Raw genomic sequence first — 21,559 nt, 5'->3', positions numbered from 1 at the left:
GAGCTGACTAACAAGCTAACAAGTCAATAGGAGGGAGGAGTGCCCTGTCATAGCCAGCCTGCTCCCTGTGTGATGCTAAGTCAAGTTCCCTTTTGTATTCACCCACCCCCAGAACCTTTGGCCACCATAACACAAGGAAGAGGCAGCAACACCTGCTTGGCACAGCTCTCAAGCAGGGTTCCTTCTCTCCAAACCCTTCCGCAGTGTCCATTTGAATCGCTAAAGTCTGTTCCTACCATAGCTCCAAGCCTTCTTGAGCAGCGGAGTTGTCATTATATCTGCTTTCTTTCCTGCCCATGGGAATTTAAGGCTGAGGAGAGGTTGTGGCCAGCACAGAAGACAGACAAGACAATTGCCAAGTGCCATGTATTATGAACTTTGAGAACTGGCAGCTCTGAAATAGAGTGACTGCAAACTTGTGGAGGCAGAGCTGGATTGCTTTGGTATTCAGCTGGCACTTACATACTTTTCATCAATATCATAGACTACAAAGTTTCCTAAGAAAACAAAAAAGTGTAATTTTGAAAACATGACTAGGTAGAGACAGTCAGTCTCTCCTCAGGGCTGTGCAGACCAAGTTGACCATAGCAAACTCCCTTGTACTCTAACTTTTTCTAAACAAAAAGGTACAGAGGAGTCAACCAAGCCAGTCTTCAGATGGTCTTTTCCCAACATGGGAGCCAGTGGACATGTCTCAGGAAGAATCTGAGGTGTAACTAAGTTAGAATTTAGCCAAGGTAGAGCAAAGTACAAAAGGTGACTGGAGAAGGAGTGGGCGGAATACACCTTAAAACACCAATACAACTTTGAATTGGCTGGCAGCACACCCACCTTAACTGCAAAAGGTTAAACATCAGTACACAAATGGCTCAGATCTGCTCCATTCCCCACTCTCAACATGATCATAAGATCAACTTTGAAGTCAGTTTCTTCAGTATGCTTTTGTTTTAAGCCATACAGGTGTGTCTTCCCCATTTCTACCTGAATGTTCGACTTTTTTTTTTTAGGACCTTTACACTGCCTCCCATTATCCCAGTATCCAAGGCCTTCTGTGTGAAGGTCAATAACAAGAAACAGTCCTCAGCAGACTTGCAGTTCCTTGCACTTGTCATTCGAGTCACAACTCTGCTTGACACCAAAGTACTTTGGAGAGCAAAGGGGTTGGCTTTGTCTCCAGAAGCTACAATTTTGAACACACCATCAAAAAGTAATTCTTCCAATAAAAAAAAAAAAGCAAGCATGGGAAACAGTGAACATTTGTTTAGCTCCACTGTTCTGAAACTAAATGTTTAATTTGTTGTTCTTATGCAAATGCCCCCATAGTTTCAAACAGGTACGTATTCCCCTCCAGCCCAACTTCTTTACATGTAAACATGAGGTAGTGTTTGCTCTAACACTATTTTTACCCAACTGACTGCATGATACTTGATCAACGACTACTTGATTAGTTCTAGGACCCTGAAGGTCATGATTTTATTTACCTATCAGCCCTGGAAATGAGACAAAGGGGAAGGGAAAAGAAGGAAGAAAGACTAAAGCCAAGTTAAATTCTATTTCAGGTGAATTTATTGAGTTACAAAGAACCTGCCAGCTCCACCATATTTACAAAGGTTTTCAAGAGGATTCTGGAGTTATTACTGCTACTGAATCACAAGTTAAAGATGCACAAACAAACCAAGTCAACCACATCCATGATGTCAACTGTAGAAACACCAGTTACCTTATAGAGCTTTGAGGCATACTCAATCAAACATGGGGAAAATGTTTTCCAATGACTGATCTCTAAAGCCACCAGCAAGATTCTCATTTCTCCCTCTAATGTAGCTATGCCTGAAGATCAGGCATCCTTATACCACTGCTGATGGAAGTTGGTTTCTGTTCTTCAATATACATGTTTTATGAATCAGGAATTTAATTAGAAGGCTCTTCAGAAGCAAGTATTGCAAGGTGTTAAAATAATCTTAAAAGGGCTCAATAAAATCCCCAGTTGGTTACATTTGATACTTTTACAAGGTAGTATTGCTGCCAGATGTGCACATAAAATCCTGTCATCACTTTGGAGTCACAACCAAAGCAAATAAATTCAAGCTTCCCACAGCACTGTCACTATTCATGTCTCAAGCAGCACTGTAGAAATAGTGCCACCTGAAAACACCACACTGTGTTCTTTTCTTACTGTCCATGACTCTTTGAAAGGCTGTTTTCAGCCAATTTCATCCATTCAGCTGCAAGAAGAAATAGTAATGCTCTCAACATTCACTCATCCACCTTTCCATTCCTCACTCCATCCCCAGAAGAGATCATGAACTTTCTAAGAGAAAGGGAGGAGAGAGTATATCTCCCAGTTCAGCTGCGTTCATTTCCAAGTATATTCCAGCTGCATCTCAACTCCTGAAGAAGTTCAACATTACAATACCACAATACCAAAGGGATATGGACACTGTTAGCCAAGGCCTGTAAGCCCACACATCTGGATGCATGCAGTTCCCACTGACAACAGGTGGCTCTGCTTGCCTTGTTAATAAGCCCACAGTAATTTTTACTTGATACTGAACTTCACACATTATTGAATGTTTGGGGAAGAATCTAATCACTTGAGTACCAGTGGCCCTCCTCAGGGCCTTGACAGGTGAACATTTGCTGATCAACAATCTAATTCCATAACATGGACTTGTAAAGTATCAACTAAGATTGAGTTACTCTATGCACAGAAAACTAAAAACCCAGAAAGGAATAAGTCAGTGTCAAATAGAGTAGCAGGGAAGCTGCCAATAGTATTTCAGAGAAAAAAATACTGAAATATCCTTCTTGTACAAAGCAAGAGGAAGCTTACCAGCTTTATGCTTGAGAGAAAAATGTAGCTTTGTTCCTACTGCAAGGGCTACAAAAACAAAACCAAAGAGAAGCCCAAGCATCATTCATGCTAGAGAAACTACCATCTAGCAAGAGATCTTTTATGTAGTATGTACGACACTAATGTGAGCCGGCATCAGACCCAGAAAGCCTACCTTCATACAGCAGGGAGACTGTTAAAGGCACACCACACTGTCACACTGCTCTCCTCAAAGTAAAGAAACTTCCTCTCACACTTAAAGACATGAGCTACAGAGCTGCTCACTGCAAAGCAGCAGCTACTCTAGGATTTTAAAAGTCTATACTATCATCATACCAAGGGAATTCTCATCAGCTTCCGAGATTTGTAGCTGGGCCACGCTGAGCAGATATTCAGCTCAAACAGTACATAGACAAGGGCCACCCGTGTTGGTAACTGAGGTCAGAATCCAGATGCTCAGGTGTTGAAACATGGGGTCAGATCTAAATTTAAGTAACAGTTTCATATTTGCGAGTAAGACTAGAGCAAGTCTTCAAAAGTGGAATTATCCTAATGCTTGTGTACATAAAGAGAACAAACTGCCATACATGCTACACTACACCCAACCACAGTGTGAACTGTTTGAATTTATTGCCAAACACAACAGCAAGGCCACACTCAGCAGGAATCAGCTATGATTGTGAGAAGAGTTTTATAGGAGAACACTTTCAGGCATGGCAGAATATCCTTCCCTACCAGCATGATGGTTGAATGAACTGCACCCAGTAACACATCTTACATGCCTTATGCATCTCTTCCAGCCCTCCAGAGAAACTGATACAGAGAATGCCACAGTAATATTACTCTGGAACATACTTAGAGATCTTTGCAACTCAGGAAAGTTTGGAGGGGGATTTTCCTATACCTAGGTTTACTGAGGTAAACAGGAATTATTCTAACAACTTGCTAAAAGATGATCAAACCTCTAGTACATGTTACTTAAGTGTTTCAAAGCTATTCAGGTCACTCATTAAAAGCCAAGTGATAATATAAACATTGAGCAGGAAACTTTTATGCTTAGTTGGTGGACTAAAGTCTGAGTTAAATCCTATTATTTCTAGCCAGCAAAATGCAGTCATGCTAGGCTTTGCAAAGATGGTGGAAGAAAAGGGATTCCTTCTAGCTTCCTTAAACACTGGAATATAGTGTAACAAAAGACAACTACAGTAACTGTAACAGTTTGAACATCTCTACAAAATTCTCCTCTGGACCATGAACTGGCCTTGGAAGACTCAAAATAACAAAGGCAAAGAGTTGTACAGCTGGAAGTGTTCCGAGAGACCGAAGGAACTCCATCCAGAACAAATTGTCATGGCCATTGACATAGAAGAATGATACTGGGTAACTGTTACCTGGTGCCATTTTATCAGTGAGAAAGTTTTAGTGCCTGTAACAACCTGGACTTAATTAGTCCAGTAAGCTGGTGCTTTTTCCCTTAACAGATCAGGGCTGATTATTGGTAGACACCAATATCATATCCCTTTATTTCTGTACTGGGCCACCCTCAATCCTAGATCTGGGGTAGACTGCCCTGTAAGTTTCCATTACCTGAATGATCTCCTGATTTCTTTTTTCAGTACCCATAACCTCATGCTGAGATTTAAATTCCAGTTTTTGAAAGGCAGAGGGTTAATCTACCAACCTGAGACTCAAAAACTGTCCCTTCCAATTATTTAGTGCTTGAAATTGAGACTTTCACACAGTGCAACCTAGCAGTCAGACATAAATCATCAATTACCACACTTTGAAAACAGCTGTGTTAGTGGGATTTTACTTCTCAGCAGATTTTACTTTTCCTTGATCTTCCACTTTTTTGATGGCAGCTTGGATAGCTTCTTGATCACCCAGAAACTGGTGAGGGCCCAGAGGGCACAGATTCTCATCAAGTTCAAGAAGTATGGGCACACCAGTGGGGAGAGTTACATTGATGATGTCCTCTTCGGAGATGCCTGCCAAAGGAAAAAAAAAAGTTACACCTAGAGAACAGCTTCCTAATGGTCTACCTAGCTCAGCCTTATTTCTGATATTATCTAGTCTTAAAACAGTCAAGAACATGTTCTAGCCTCCATCAACACCACCAGCTACTCAAGGGTCAATTCCCAGCTAGACCACATCTTGGTTAGTGCTTTAGGAACAGCTAAAGGAGGGAATTCCCATCAAGGTGAAGACAGTTTCTTTATTTTTCAGTCTACACATGTGAAAAACAGAAAGACATTACCCTGGAGACTATACTTTTGCTTTAATACAGGACATTGAGGACAATAGGTTCTCCTCCATATCTTCCCAACTCACGCATCACAAAAGAGGACTAGAGCCCACAAGTGCTATTCCAACATGAAACAAACTCTGCTAAGCAACCAATAAAAACAGCCTCTTTAAAAAGGCAGGATACCAAGGTTAATTTTTCTCTTAAATTCTCTATGCAAAGCTTCTCACACAAGCTGTCTTAAAAATCAGTATTTAATTCTTCCAGTGTAAGGATCACTGTTTGCCCACATCCAGTTTCTCAAAAGCAAGTTTATAGCATCTTGCCTACAGTACTGTTCTCAAAATTACTAGATATAGGATATTCATTTCCATTTTCAAACAAGGGAGAGGGGAAGAAAAGAAGGGAGAAAGTCAACTTATACAACTTCAAGCATTTTCCTGTATTTTTCCATTTCAATAAAATAACATGTGCCTGGGGAGAAAGTTTGTTTTACCTAGCTGTGCTTAAAGTATTCTGGGGCTCTAATCTCAATGAAATTGCTGGTTATTTTTACATCAAACACACAAGTCTTCAAAGCATCCAAGTGAATTTTGAGATCACACCTCCTAATAAAGTTTCCACACAAAGTCTAAATAGCTGCATTAAGAAGCAGTGACTGCAAAGACATTATTCCTCAAAAATTTCAGGCAAAAGAAAGCTAGTGTCATTGGGAATGTCAATATTTCTTTCTCCCCTTTTTAGAAGCACTGAGGTCACAGCAGCAGCCTACTGTTGTAAAGAAGGACAGCTTCAAGTAATTAACGCTTAGGAAATGCACACAATCAAGCTTCTAAAACAATGACACCATATAAACTAGACCAAGGTGCATGAAGAAAACAGCCTCTTGAGCAGCTGACAAAACAGATGGTTCTCAGAACATATGGGTGCAAATTTACCAGCGATTTTCACATTAAGTAGAAAAGCAGAGCCAACATATTAACAGGAAAAACCACAAAGTCAAGCTGCTCAACAACAGTGGGATGACAACAGGTCAGAAAAAATAGAACTAATCATGAGGTGAGATTCATTTTATGCCCCTGCTCAGAAACTACACAAGCATGCAACTTTTGCAGTGACCTATTCTTGTCTTGATTAGACTAAGTACTTAGTTCATCTGTAGATTAGCCCTAAATTTCAGAAGAGCATGGAGCAAGAGAAACAGACAAACTCTTGCAAGACAAACCTTTATTACATATTGAGCCATCAGACCATTAAAAAAGGCATACTCTGCCAGTTTAAGCAATCCCTGTATACTAGGGATAAGTAATTCACCTGTTGCAGGTAGCAGAGTCACAAACCTACAGAAAACCACTCAAGGAGCATCTAAAATTTTAAAACTGCACAGAAATCAATGGGAAAAATACCGAGTCCATTTACCAGGCACAAGCACTATTCTCAAGGAATTTGGTTTGCAAAACAAGCAGACAAGCTGCCCGAGTTCTTATTTCAAGGATCCTTAAACATATTGGATTTTAACATACGCATCACCACGTATCCACAGAGAATCTCACCCTAGGAAGTGTTCTGCCCACCTCTCAAATTCAGTCTCCCAGACTAAACCATGCAGATATATACAAAGCAGATGAGGTCATACAGGAGAATTTAGGCAAACCACATAATGTGGTCAGCAGCCAGGACATTTAAAGATTTCCTCTAAAGATGGATTAAACAAAATAGCTGTAGCTACATGGATTCAGAAATGCATTTTACTGTTTTTATAGAACAAAGTGACCACACCAATGTCAACTAGTATTGATTTACAAAGCAAAACAGTGGAGTCTAGGATAAACAAGCTGTAGCAAAGCATGTTGGCTTTCTCCTTGAGGTTTTTCCTCATACGGAAGTGTTACTTCACAGCCAGAAGGCTGGAACTGCAAGGTGAAGTCAGATGAAAATCCTAAAGAAACAATAGTGCCCTGTTGCTTTATTTCAGCACTGTTACTGTATTTGTATAGTATTTCTGTTCAAGGAAGATGCTGATCAGGCTTGTCACACAAGCTCTTCAGTTACAGGCAAAATGCACACAGAACTCCCCACCCAGCAGGCTAGGAGAACAGTAAAGAGATCACATCTTACGCTCTGGCCATTGCAAGCACGAGCTAACTGCTATCCAGTTACTTCATGTGCTGTAACTGTAGCCAAGTAACCTTTTCTTGCACTTCATCTGAGCTGGCCTGTGTCACAACCTCATCCTATCTCACAGGGAAGGAGGGTGAAATCAGGGCAAGGACTCAACTGCTGACTACAAGGTGCAATGGGAAATAAGACCATTGAAGCAGCAACACTTCCCTCCAGTATAACACTAAAGCCTGGGTCTCAACATTGCTGAAGGGTACCATGTTGCTGGAAGCAGTCTTTCCCTGAGAAGGTTTAAAACTAAGGTCCTACCTACTTACAGCCATGAGAATCCACAGACATTACTGAAGTACTTGGGATGTCTTCCTCAGGACCCCAGATAAAATGCTGACTGGGCAACTACATTCCTCAAGTGGACATCTGCCATGTTCTCTCTCATGAGCACCTGTTAAACATTGTTCCTTAATAGCAGCTGCGTAGCAGGAAACAGTTAGGTACATGAGCACTGTAAGAATTTGGTACAGCACTTATTACAAAAAAGATCTTTCAAAATCACATTCAGAATTCTTTCCCAGCTCACTTATGCTCCATTTAACTGTAGTAGAAGTCCACAGAGACCAGTAATAGCTCTGTGCAAGCTTAAGAATTTACCTTTACCTGGTAGCCCATTAAGTGCTTTGAAATACTTGCACCCTGAAGAGCCCTACAGAGGCAAACCCCCTTGGGCTTGATTTTGAGCACCTACAGCCAACTTCTACAAGGGCTGACTCAGCTTCTCCCTCCCTCTCACCTGTTCTTACCAAGTTCCTTCCTTCTATTCTTATGGTCAGAGCAACACAAAAACCACAACAGCTACTGAGAATAGCTACACCCATTCTCCCCTGCATGTCAACTACACCTGAGGCCAGGTGATTCATCCAACAAAACACACAAGATCATATGCATAAATTCAGCCACAATGGGCTTGTTCTAGAACTGGTGCTTTGTAATTGAGATCCAAATTAGGTCATAGCATCCTTCCCACAAGCTTAATGAAACTACTGAAGCTTTAGCTTAATAAGTTAAACATTCAGGGCCAGATTTTGCGCTCCCTGCAGGCGGGCAGAGGACCTTGCTTCAGTATGGTAGAGGAGGGAAGTGGGCACAGTGTTAGGATCTGGCTATTAATCTTTACAGAACATTAGCTCACTGTGCAGATTTTAAGGAAAGAAGGAAGAATACGGGTGGGCTACAACCATGGCTGCAGCATATTAGCTACATCTGTTTCACCCTTACATCTGCCGAGATTTTCTTTGTCTGTATTGGGTTTGCATGGCAAGGCTCTGGTAGCAGGGGGGGCTACAGGGGTAGCTTCTGTGAGAAGCTACCCCTACGTCCGATAACGCCAATGCCAGCCGGCTCCAAGACGGACCTGCCACTGGCCAAGGCCAAGCCCATCAGCAACAGTGATACTGCCTCTGGGATAACATATTTAAGAAGGGGAAAAAACCCAAACTGCTGCACAGCAGCAGCCAGAGAGGAGTGAGAATATGTGAGAGAAACACCACCACAGACACCAAGGTCAGTGAAGAAGCAAGGGAAAGAGGTGCTCCAGGTACCAGAGCAAAGATTCCCCTGCAGCCCATGGTGAAGATGATGGTGAGACAGGCTGTCCCCCTGCAGCCCATGGAGGTTAGCAGTGGAGCAGATATCCACCTGCAGCCTGTGGAGGACCCCACGCCAGAGCAAGTGGATGTGCCCAAAGGAGGCTGTGACTTCGTGGGAAGTCTGTGCTGGAGCAGGCTCCTGGCAGGACCTGTGGACCTATGGAGAGAGGAGCCCACGCTGGAGCAGGTTTGCTGGCAGGGCTTGTGACCCTGTCAGGGACCCACGCTGGAGCAGTCTGTTCCTGAAGGACTGCACCCCATGGAAGGGACCCACGCTGGAGCAGTTCATGAAGAACTGCAGCCCCTGGGAAGGACCCACATTGGAGAAGTTCATGGAGAACTGCCTCCTGTGGGAGGGACCCCACACTGGAGCATGGGAAGAGTGTGAGGAGTCCTCCCCCTGAGGAGGAAGGAGCAGCAGAGACAACATGCGATGAACTGACAGCACCCCCATTCCCCAGCACCTCTGGGGGCAGGAGGTAGAGAAATTGGGAGTGAAGTTGAGCCTGGGAGGGGGGGGAGGTGTTTTAAGATTTAGTTTTATATCTCATTACCCTGCTCTGATTTGACTGGCAATAAATAAAATTAATTTACAAGGCAAGTCTGTTTTGCCCTTGATGGTAATTGGTGAGTGATCTCTCCCTTGTCTTTATCTCAACCTACAAGCCTTTTATTGTATTTTTTCTCTGCCTGTCCTGACATTGTATTGGGTCTGGCTAAAATAGAGTTTATTTTCCCCCATAGCAGCCCTCACAGTGCTGTGCTTTGTAGTGGTAGCTAGAAAGGTGTTGAAAATACTCCAGTGTTTTGGCTACTGCTGAGCAGTGCTTGCACAGCATCAAGGCTGTCTCTTCAACATTCCCCTCCTTCTCACCCAGTAGGCTGGGGGTGGGCAAGATCTTGGGAGGGGACATAGCCAGGACAGGTGACCCAAACTGACCAAAGGGATATTCCATACCATATGACATCTGCTCAGCAATAAAAGCTAACAGAAAGGAGGAGGGGAGGGCATTTGTTATTATGACATTTGTCTTCTGGAGCAACTGCTATGCATCCTGATGCCCTGCTTCCCAGGAAGTAGATGGACAACACCTGCTGATGGGAAGTAGTGAAGAAATCTTTTGCTTTCCTTTGCTTCTGCACACAGCCTTTGCTTGTGCTTTATTAAACTACCTTCATCTCGACTCACGAGTTTTCTTCCATCTTATTCTCTCCCCCCCAGGCTGTCATGCTGAGGAGGGGACTGACAGAGTGGCATGCTGGGTGCCAAAAAGGACCGTGGTGGGTTGACCTTGGCTGGACACCAGATGCCCACCAAGCTGAGGAAAGTTAACTCCATCTCAGCCAGACCCAATACAATGTCATTATATAAACAGCTCCTGATCACAGTCCAACTTTGACTGTGGTCACTACTGAGGCCATCCCAATATAAGACAGTGTAGGAAAGCAAACCATTAATCAATCATGTTCCCATGCAGTAGAGAAATCCAGCCTGCCTTAAACTCCCCAAGCAGTCCAAAATTAAATAGGCTGAAAGAGGCATGAGATTTGTTACTACCAGCACTAGCTGTCAGCTATAGCATCAGGTGAGAAAGTCTCAGGAGTCCTCAGTAGAGGCCCAGGCTGCACTACCACCATCAGGAACTCAAGGCAACACCAGACACCAGACAAATGGAGTTCTCTGAGCATGCAACTCTGGATCCTACCAGCATACATATTGCCCCTGGACAGAGCTCTGGCAAAAGGTATCCGTCCCTGGCTGAAGCACTACTGAGAGTCCCTCAAGCCCGAGTTTGTGGAAACCAGTCACTAACAACTCATGTCTGAAACCTTTCTGTCCCAGCTGCAGGTCTTGGTCAGGCTGTTCCAGCCCTTTTGCATTATCATCAGGCACTTGCCACCCCGTTCCCCAAGCTGACTCAAGCCACCAACATGACAGAAAACTACCCACTCCTTCCTGTTTCTTGCCAGTTGACAGGCAAAGTTAGCTTGCAAAAAGGCCCAACAAGCTCCCAAGAAATAAGCAGCAGAAGCACAGAGCAAAGACTGGGATGAATGACAGGGAGTGCGAGACCATCTCATTTCAGCAGCAGTGAACTGTTAGATCAAGCTGCTTTCTGTAACTGCCCTCAGACACCACAGCTACATAAGTAGTACTTCCTTAAGAAGGTCAAGCAGCAAAATCAGTAAAATAATCTTATTAGGTAGTCCTCAACACACAATCCACACCAGGACTCACAATGTGTAGCTCCAGCACGTAAACTACTGGAATACTGTAACTGCACAAGTATCACGCTCACAGTAATGCCAAAAAGTAAAACCTTTGAGGGTACTGCTTGCCCTGCTCACCAACTGGCAAGACCAGCATCAGGCCTTCCCAGTCACCCTGTTCTGCCTGCAAACCCAGTTCCAGAGCTCTGTGACCACAACCAGACAAGCCCAATGGGTGCAAAATCTGCATCTTTCTTCAAGAGACCAGGTAAATCCTCCCCTCCATTTTTTACCCTGGGCATGACAAGGCTCAGTGACCACCACACCACATCCAAGAGATGGCAACCTTTCAACAGGGAGGAAATTCTAGAATCAGGCCTTCCACAAGACCCTGTCTTGACGTACTTAATGCCAGTCCTCAGGGTTAAATGGTCAGGAGGGAAGAAGTTGAGACAGCCCATCAATCCTTTTGCCAGTCACCTATTAGTCCATTAGACTTGGTCTCCAGTTAGTACTTCAACAGAAACAGGGCAAGCTGGTCACAACTATTAAACCAATGTTGTCTTCACAATGGGACACTGCTAAGAGGGTCTCAATCTGACTTATCAGTTATTAGATAAGAGAGCAAACTATTCCTCCTTCAAAGAATTAAGAAAATCACCTGTAAATAGATCCTGCGCCTCTAGGATGCTTATTTAGCAGATTTTAGCAACTGATGTTTTCATTATCAATATGATGTTTCAGCATCCAAAGTAAAAATCTATCAAACAAGTCTGATATGGTTACTTTAGATATCCTCCTCATTAACATCTTGTTGCCATTGCTTTTTCAATGCATCAGAGATGGTATATCATGAAAGAAAAGTATGGCCCATCTAAAGACCTGAGTTACAGGTCATGGTCCATACCAATAGGTGTCACACAACAAAACAGTTGCTAAGTTATGACAGGACACTTCCACCAGCAAGCACAAGACTGCTGCCCGAAGAACATCTTACTTTTAGAGAACCTTTCCAACCCTAACAATATATAATGAAAACTCTCCTCTTGCTCTGCCAATTTTTAGTTGTGCCAATGATTCCTAGCATCATCACATACATCACCTGAAGACGATGCAAAGAATAAGTGCTCTGAAAGGACTGGACAAGCTCAGTTAAAAAGACTTAAAAATTTGATGCCAATATTGTGTCTTTGACAGGACTGCATAAAACAGCCACACTTGTCCTTGGTGGCATTTATCAAATTCATAGGAATTACCCAGGAGGAACACAGCCCAGCATCCCACTGGACACCAACAGCTCACAGCACTGAGATCTTCAACAGCACCCTCTGGGAGAAATGTCACTCAGCCCACCAGGACAGAAGAGCAAGCTCTCCAAGAAGCTGCTGTTTCTGATCTTCAAGTGTATACGGCAGTATGGCCCCGTTTGTGTTAAATACTGTTTTCAGGAAGACTACTGGGATTTCACTTTAAGTCCTCACATGCAAATCATGACAGATCCTGCAGACCTTCCATATACCTTACTGAGGTCCACTCTGAACACTGAGAAAACAAGAAATCCAAACCTACAATCAAAGCCGTGTCAGCCTGACATTATGTTGCTCTGCTGATTTGTGTGCAAGTAGAAAGCAGATCCACATTTCAAGCTCTTTACCGATTACTCATAACAAGGAAAATTCAGATTGAGAACTGCAGGCCTGTTTCAAAAAAATACCTCCTTGAAATAGTAACTTCAAGGATACCCTGAGGTCTTTCAGAAAAGACATTAAATTTCACACTGAAACAATTAGAACTGTTTCATCAGATCAAACTGCCATTTAAAGTTTCCAAGCTACAGCTTCCAGGATTAAGTTATCACTACGACTAAGACATCCAAGCAGTCATGTAGGATTGCTTCTTGAGGCATTTGGAGCCCAATTTTCTAAATGCCAAAGAACATGGCTCCAGCTAAGATTCTGGGGCCTAGAAACTTCCACTCAAGTGGAGGACACATTAAGCTTGTCCAAAAGTGTCCACAAAAACAAAGCCCACCTCACAGTGGGTGCTATAAATACAGTAGACTGACAAACTTCAAGCACTGTTGAATCAGGTCCAACTCCAGCAAGGCTCCAGAGCAACTGACAACCTTTCAGAAGAGGAAAGGGAGAGACAGTCAACAATGTAGACAAGGAACCTCTTAGATACAGCTAGATATAGGTCGGAGCTCTGAAAAAAAAAAAAAAAAGAGCAGCTTGCAATATGAGGGGTCTTAAAGCTCTATTCATGCCACCCTTTAGGCCAGCTCTGCAGCAATCCAAATCCCCCCTGCATAAAGGGCAGAAGAGCCAGCATGTATCTGGCAATTGCTCCTGTGTGGGAGCTGGGGTAGCTGATGGACAGTCCTCACTCAACAGAACTAGATCCTCTGCCAACAATTCCTCACATTTCCCTACGTAAGGACAAGCTGGAAAGGACAAGGTATAGCATAGGACAGACAAGACAGACAGCTCTATTCTACTTTGGTTGAGTGTGGGCAGCCCTTGAAGAGTTATACCTAACAGATTGTCCCAAAGCTTTGCAGCTGCTCTAACTTACACTGTTCTGTCTGATCTCAATGCAGCAAGGAATCCAGCCATACTAATTTTAAAGTAACCTTTACCAGTCACTGGAGTCACTGGTGCTGTCAGCTCTAGCTTTGGTGCATGCCTGCACAGAAAGTGGCCCAGGGTTCCTGCTGAAGCTGTGGTCAGCTTGCAGCATTTCACCCCCAAAGGGCTTGGCCAGCATGGTTTCATGGAACTGGTTCAGTTCTTGGGGAGGGCAGGGGAGACACCATGGTTGCAGATCCCCCTGCCCCTTTTTCATTTGTAATTATTTATCATTTCACATAGTGTGGACAACCACCCCAACCACATCAGTGGAACCAGATGAACCAGCCTTCCTCCTTCATCTAAGCAGTCCCCTGTACCCCAGAATTCACAGCCTCTATAGTTCCAGAAACCACTTGTACATGCCTGTGTTCCCTGGGCTTCTGACTCCTGCTAAAGCATCAGCTGTCCTGACTGTTCCAGCATGCCTGAATGCAAAGAGTGCCCAGCAGAGTCAGAGCTGTAGAAGCACACACCAGAGGGTTTAACTAAAAACATTGAGTGGACACAATACAGTCTGTGCATACTTGCAATGACACCTCTGGTAGGCTGCATTCATACATGTATGATCACTAAATTCTACTCTACCCACAAAGAAATTAAATACAGTCCATCTTCCAGTTTAGGATGACCTAAACTAGAAGCCATACCATTAAAGACATAGGGGGGAAAGAATCTAGCAATGACTTAAAGATAAATCACATCCTTTTCAAGTCCCAAATAAATAAGCAACCTTATGCTAAGCTATCAACTTAGCTGTTTACTGGTAGGCATTTTCTATATTGGGAAATAATACTGTATTTGCATAAGCTTTAGCAAGTACCCACTCTCTGCAGAACTCCTTGTCACAGCAGCTTTCTTACATAAATAATTATCAGGAATGAAACCTCAAAAGTGACCCACCACAGTAACAGTCAAGAATGTCTTTCACAACCCAAGACAAGCACTTTATTCTGCTGTGTTACAGCAATGCTTGTTTAATGAACAGATTATGACTTTAACCCTTCTGACAAAGCAGTTGTATAAATCCAAAAATAGTTAGGGCCTGAAGAGGTTGTGTCTATCTAGACCAACCACAAAGTTAGTTTGAATACAGTAGTTTAAAATGAGCAGTGAGAAACAAGGGGAAAGCATCTGGCTCTTTCCTTAACTACATTAGCTTAACTAATTCTTCCCCTTCCACATCCCCCAGTTTCATTCCTGTTCCAATAGGCCAACTTTTTTTACTTTCTCCTTGGAGACCACAGACATTAAGTGTTACATCACCCAGATAAGCAATATACACTACCGAACAAGATGTAAAGCTCTAAGCAGTTGAGTATGGGGAAGAGGGAAAGGCTAAAAGGAAGACCCTTACCTTCCACATGCTTCAGCAATGCCCTGCAGCTGTTACCATGAGCAGATATAAGGATCATTTTGCCACTTTTCAGTTCTGGCACTATCTTTTCATTCCAATAGGGAAGGAGTCTATCAAGCACATCTTTTAGACTTTCAGCCTTTGGCAGATTATCCTGAGAGACATCACTGCACTTATACCGGCGATCATTGTATATCTCTTCATAGTAAGGATGAGATTCAGTTATGGGAGGTGGGGTTACATCATAGCTTCTCCTCCATATTCTCACTTGCTCCTCCCCATGATTCAGAGCCATTTCTGCTCTGTTGAGACCGATCAGTGCACCATAGTGACGTTCATTCAGTCGCCAGGAACTCTGAATGGGGACCCACTCTTGGCCCATCTCTTCCAGGATAAGCCATGCAGTCTGGATGGAGCGGCTGAGTACAGAGGTGAAGACAAGGTCAAACTCAAAACCCAGAGCTTTAAGGTGTTTGCCACAGTTCTGAGCTTCCTTTATTCCATCACTGCTCAGCTTCTGGTCCACCCAGCTGCAGAAGCGATTTTCCTTGTTCCAGGCTCCTTCCCCATGTCTTAAGAGAACAAGCCTGTACTTAGCCATTTTGGTTGCAGCTTAGCACAGATGACAACTGGTCTGGCATCTAATAATGATGCATCTGGAAAGAGATACAAAACAGATACATCAAACATCCCACAGATAATCATTACAAGTAGTAATATGGCAGCAAGGAGTAGACAACTATCAGAATCAAAACAATCAAAGAAACAAGTGTCTGAGTATGTTTTTACCTTTGAGGTTTCCTGGCTTTGAATTCCTTCCCACCCTCATGTGGGAGGAAAAGCACCATCCTCCAGCCAGCTTGTTGCAACTAGCCCACTTAACCAATTGATTAGTAGCAGATTTGTACAAGCTGTTCCAGCCTACAGATTTCCCTTAAGTGCTTACACAGAGCCTCACTCAACATCAGAGGCTCCCAACCAGAGAAGCAGGTCTCACTCTCACTGGTGAACTTAGAGGTGAGACACAGAGCCCAAGCTCGTAAGAGCTGCCCAGACCCACACTGTCTCCGAGGGAATGCAAGCACAGATAGCAACTGTGATCCTCAGCCAGAGGAATTGGAGGACCACAGAATTGGAACTGGCAATACACAGAACCTTATTAGCTTTCCTCAAAGGAGATGTCACCATACTCATGCTCTGCATAACTTGTTTCCTCACATCCCCATCCCATCCTGCTAATTATGCCAGTCTCTGCTTGATTTTTCTCCAGGCCACCTCCTCCATCATTCCTCCACACTCAAGTGCCACAACACAGCTACTCTGGGATGCAATGCACAACTAGTGAGTCCTCATTTCACCGAATCCAGAAGCGATCTCACAGATTATTCTACCGCCCTCCTGACTTTCAAGTATATTTTTCCCTCATGTCTGTGAATTACAATACCAGGTTCTCAGGCACCAGGATTAATGTTTTTACTTTTGCAGTGGGCACAAATGGCATATTTTCTGTCCTCATGAAATAACACAGCTATACATTCATAAGGTCAAACAGCACCTTTCTCTGCTCCTGTTGACTAAGCAGCAACACCTCTAGATTGCCTTCAATGGGAGACGGATTTTGACCACCCACCCAAGCTTTTGCTATGTGGCCAGGGATCTTCTAGCAGATTGTGTGATGCCTGAAAGGTCCATCTAACACAGCACTGCAACTCTGAAAGCCCCACCTGATCACTCTGACCTGAGATGTCACAGACTAGATAGCAATGGACAGAGCAGGGGAAAAAAAAAAAAAAAAAAAGACAACTCTCTGCACTGGGAGGACTGCTGTATACTCAAATGAACATTAAGTGCTCTCAAAACCATGGACAGTGGGAGACTGAGGTCTGATTTCTGCACACCCAACTTCGGACTAGATTTCCACAAGACATGCTTATGGGAGGTCCCATCATCTCAAATCAGTTGGAGCTGCTTCAATCACACTCCAAGTGTCTCAAATTCAGGCCCACTGTGACCCTGCATTAGGTTAGTAGGATGGGTTAGGCCCATGCACTCTGGGTGTTGGGAAGCACCCAGCACACTGTCAGCATTCATTTTTACCAGACTTTCAAAAAGTGTATAGAAAAGTTGAATTCATTAACAGCCTCAGTAATTTGCTCTTAACTGTAACAACAGCTTATTTCTCCTTTACTCCCACAGAAGACAGTCTACATCACACAAGGACACTATGCAACACCTCCCCAGCTCTAACTTCTGACTACTGGTACAGCTCAGGATCAAAAAGCCTTTGAGAACTGACAGCTTTTTACAGAATATCAGGCGGTATTGTCTAACACACAATAGACAGTTGGTAAATACAAGGGAAAGTCTTCTGTGATTTCATGCAAAGGAGGCCTGAATTTTGTGTATGACAAGGAGCATCTCAGACAAAATCCCTTGCATGTTCCACTTTTTCCACTCACAATCATCAGTTGCACATTAATCAAAGAAATTAACTATTGTTAGGATTCAGGTGTCATGTCACATCAGATACAATACTAAACTACACCCTTTAAGGTACCAGGTTTAGAACAAAAAGGAGTATCAGATAGACCACTCTGGCATTAGATGGAAATGTTTTCTCCAACACCCCACAGACACGATTAAAAATTGCAGTGTGTTCACAGCATGAACTACCACACAAAACATAGCCCCATAAAAAGCTCTCTCTCTGCAGATACCTCCCTGTTGAATTTAATTGATTATGTAGTCTGTTCCTGTGGATAATACAATTACAAAACCAAATCAAGATCCAATACAAAAAAAAAACAAGACCCAACAATAGAGAAGATGCACCTGTTCACCCATATTCTTAGTTGGGTACTTTTGACCAAAACCAGTAAAAACTCATTAATTGAGTTCATTTGTTAAATAACAAAAAAAAAAGGCTCATACAGAGACCTAAGATCATCTGGGGACCATAAATTCCAGTTCAGTTATATAAAAGATTAGGCAAAATGACCATTCTCAAACAAAGTTAAAAAGGACTGGCAGTCACAGGGTTATTTAAATATCAGTCCACTTACAGAAGTATTTAAGCTAGAAAGCCTTAGAGCAACACATGAAAATAATCCTACTCACCTTTCCTATGGCAAAGGAACAACCTACACAAATCCCAGCACGAGACTCAAGAGCTGCTTTATACAGAGGCCACCACACACTCTTGGCTAGTTACCTGCAAGAAGAGAATAAACACCAAGTACTCACACAGAAAGAAACCACAAGTGCAAATGGTTATGCCAACCATCATTTGCTCTCAGAGCCGTAAGAAAATAGAGCATACACTCCTCATATGGGCTGGGAAAGCTACCAATTTCCTTCTCCCCAAAAAGATGCAAATGCACAGCTCCTGCATTTCCAACAAGGGAAAGTTTCTTGTCTCCCAGATGCCCCAGGATATCATTTGCTGCCCAAGACCTGTTTAGACTGCAATTACCATAGCTCTAGTGCACAGAAATCTACCAAAACCTCTGGGACACCACAGAGGATACAGACAGCAGACCTGGACCCATCATAAAACAGAACCAATACAGAGCCCAGCACAGTAGAACAGAGCAAGGTACTCAGGATAACATCTTACAGCAGCAGAGCTTTTTGCCAAGCACAGTTTTAAGGTCTAACTGCCAGTGGCGGTCATTTCCAGAACTCCTCGCTCCAACCACCACAAGCTCACCTGCTCAGCCCTTTATAAAGCGTCCCTGCGCGGTGCACCTATGTCTCTTAGCCTTCCCCATGAAGGGAGAGGCTTACCCAGGAGCGGGGCAGCAACTCCCATACACATACACAGACAGAGGAGGCTGCCCGGGAGCGGGGCAGCAGCTCCCCCGCCGCGCCCAGCAACTCTCTCACACACTCGAGGAGCCTCACAGCTGCTGCCCCCTCAGGAAGTCCCTACCTGCCCCGGGCCCCAACACCACCATCCTTCCCCTCAAGGAGCCGGCTCCGGGTCTCGACACCCGCCAAGGCAGCCCGCCTGCACCCCCCGCCTCAGGGAGTCTCCCCCGGGCCCCGACAACCCCTCTCCGTAGGGCCCGCCCGGAGCGCCGCACAACCCCTCCGAGGGAGCACCCCCAGCCGCCCCGGCGCCCCCCCGCCGCAGGGAGCCCCCCTCAAGCCCAGGGCCCCTCCCCCCACGCTCGTCCGTCGGCTTCAGAGACTTAACAGACTAAATCCGCGCTGCCTCACAGGGACCACTGCAGCGGGTCGCGCCCGCCCCCGAGGCCGGAGCAAGCGCCGCTCGCCGCGCCGCCGCCGCCCCGGCAGAGGACTGGGCCCCGCCTCCTAATGAGGTCTCGGCGTCCCCGCGCCCGCGAAGCTTGGGGTAGCCTGATTGGCTGGCCCAGAGGATGAGCACCGCCTCCAGCCAATGAGGCCGAGCCTGTGGGCGGTGACGCGAGAGAGTGGCGTGATGCCTACAGGCACGCCAGGAACCGAGCCGAGCCGAGCCGAGCCCGAGCCAAGCCAAGCCAAGCCAAGCCAAGCCAAGCCAAGTCGAGCCCGAGCCCGAGCCCGAGCCCGAGCCCAGCCGGCCGGGCCCCCCCGTGCCCCCGCGGCCCGCAGCTCTGCGCGGGGCTCGGTGTCCAGCGGAGCCTGCGGGGATGCTGGTGCCGTCCCCCTCCGCGAAAATCCCGTCCTCCGAGAGCGGGTCGTTTTTTCTGCGAGGGACCACAGCGGAGATGTTGGTTCCCCCCGTGGTTCTGGACACGCAAACGCAGGCGGCGTTGGCGTGGGCGATGGTTACCGCTTTGTCGGCGCCACCAAAAGGGAGAAATGGGGTCACGGCAGCCTGTGCGGAACGCGACCGGAGGCAGCCAAGCCTCTGGCTTCTCCCGACCCCCCGCCCGGTCCGGCTAACCCCGCATCAGCAGCAGGCGGGCTCTGCTCCCCGGCCTCCCTCCGCGCCCGGCGCATCCCCTCCTCCGCGCCCGGCGCCCGGGCTGGGCGTTGCGACAGCAGTCGGGAGGGAGGGCGCCGGCCGCTCGTTTGCCCTGTCAGGGAAGAGGCGAAGGAAGGAGCTGGGCTGCCCGCAGCCGCCGGATCCTTCCCGATCCCCTGCCCGGAGCCTCCTCCGTAGGAAGGAAGGAGCTGGGCTGCCCGCAGCCGCCGGATCCTTACCGATCCCCTGCCCGGAGCCTCCTCCGTAGGAAGGAAGGAGCGTAGCGCCAGTGCCCTGGGCTGCCACCCAGCTCCCCCGCGCTCGCTCCCAGCAGGGCACGGGGTCAGTCAGATGGGGTTTTTCCCAGGCAGGGCTGACTTTTTCTTCTGGCTTTAGGACCTTTTGGTTTTGGTGAGAAGCAAGGGTCCAAAATCTCATTACTCATAATGAAATCAGCAGAAAAAAACCAGACCTGAGTCTTCCTGGCGATCGTGCTAGCTACCCTCATACCCACAGGCTGTAATTCCAATTCAAAGTAATCAAAACCAAGTGGACGGAGCAGCTCTGGCTAGAAATGGAGAGAAGTGGTGTGGGAAGGTGGTGTCCTTTACTGCTTCTATTGCCGTAAGTCTGCTTTTATTTTTAAAAAGAAGCAGAGCACATCTTTTATACATAATCAGATTCACATTTCCTTCTCTAAATGCTTACCCTTGAACAGCCACAAGGTAAAGTTTAAAGGGCCACAAACAATGTATACCAAATGTGCTCTATTACCCTCTCTACAAGGGAGAGAGAGAGGTGCTCTTCCATTTTTAATAGGTGAAAATGATAGTGCATGGAAATGAAAGATGGGGGATTCAGATTCTGATAGGAAAAAGCAACACAAGGAAATTTAAGAAAATTCAGAGCAGAGGTGTTAGTTAATGTCTCTAAAGTGCTGTGAGGAGAAAGGGTGTTTTGTTTTGCACTTACAGGGATTAGATCCTAACCTGTCAGTAGGAAAGAGGGACCAGCCAGATGAAACACTGCTTCACTAGGCTCTCAGCACGGCACGGCACTAAGCGTGCTACGTGGTAAGAGTGGCCAGGCCATTGGCGAGCAGCATCCTGTGTCTCTTTGGTTGTTACTGCGCTGACTTTGTTCCTCACTTATTTGGGAAGCTCTGGAAAGCATGCTGCATCTCAGGGAGAATATTTTCAATGCTTTTCCTGATAAAAAGAGCTATGCCTGACCTCAGTACAGAATCACAATAAAATCTGCTGCTTCTGCAAAATATTTCCGCTGGATGTGAATTGCACTTACAGTTACACATATAATCCTTTTCATCTCACCTACTAACTTTAATGTTAACAATTACCTTTCGTCTCTATCAACTTTGTCTAAGCCAGAACCTACAGTATAAAGCCAGCCCAGCCTACATAATCAAAGTAGTACTTAAGTTCGCTGTACCAGAAGACTTTGATTTGCCACCCATCAGCTCAAACTGGTAAAGAGAAACGCTCCCACATGACACTGCATGATCACAGACCTGCAGTCACCCTGCCTCCAGTCAGACCAAACCTGTCTCCTCTTGTACGAACATCCTAGTGGTACAGCTCTGAATATGGGTG

At 45.3% G+C, this 21,559-nt stretch overlaps 1 protein-coding gene across 3 annotated transcripts; it reads right to left on the bottom strand.

Annotated features, from left to right (window-relative positions):
* Nucleotides 1-1,554: 1,554 nt before the first annotated feature.
* On the bottom strand, nucleotides 1,555-19,967 carry BPGM (bisphosphoglycerate mutase). Of its 3 annotated transcripts, none has more exons than XM_075505307.1 (4): nucleotides 19,815-19,967; nucleotides 18,155-18,248; nucleotides 15,038-15,693; nucleotides 1,555-4,821 (listed from the first exon to the last, which is right to left on the bottom strand). In XM_075505307.1, exons 3-4 carry the CDS (start codon nucleotides 15,636-15,638, stop codon nucleotides 4,643-4,645), a joined length of 780 nt encoding a protein of 259 aa, XP_075361422.1. In that variant the 5' UTR covers nucleotides 15,639-15,693; nucleotides 18,155-18,248; nucleotides 19,815-19,967; the 3' UTR covers nucleotides 1,555-4,642. The 3 variants fall into 3 exon arrangements, with proteins under 3 accessions (XP_075361422.1, XP_075361440.1, XP_075361431.1); XM_075505325.1 differs by lacking the exon at nucleotides 19,815-19,967 and adding an exon at nucleotides 19,259-19,292; XM_075505316.1 differs by lacking the exon at nucleotides 19,815-19,967 and adding an exon at nucleotides 19,236-19,291.
* Between the last annotated feature and the right edge of the window lie 1,592 nt (nucleotides 19,968-21,559).

The sequence above is a fragment of the Mycteria americana genome, chromosome 1 (genome assembly GCF_035582795.1).
Source record: "Mycteria americana isolate JAX WOST 10 ecotype Jacksonville Zoo and Gardens chromosome 1, USCA_MyAme_1.0, whole genome shotgun sequence".
In the NCBI taxonomy this organism is placed as follows: domain Eukaryota; kingdom Metazoa; phylum Chordata; class Aves; order Ciconiiformes; family Ciconiidae; genus Mycteria; species Mycteria americana.
This window is presented reverse-complemented; position numbering and strand designations above follow the sequence as displayed.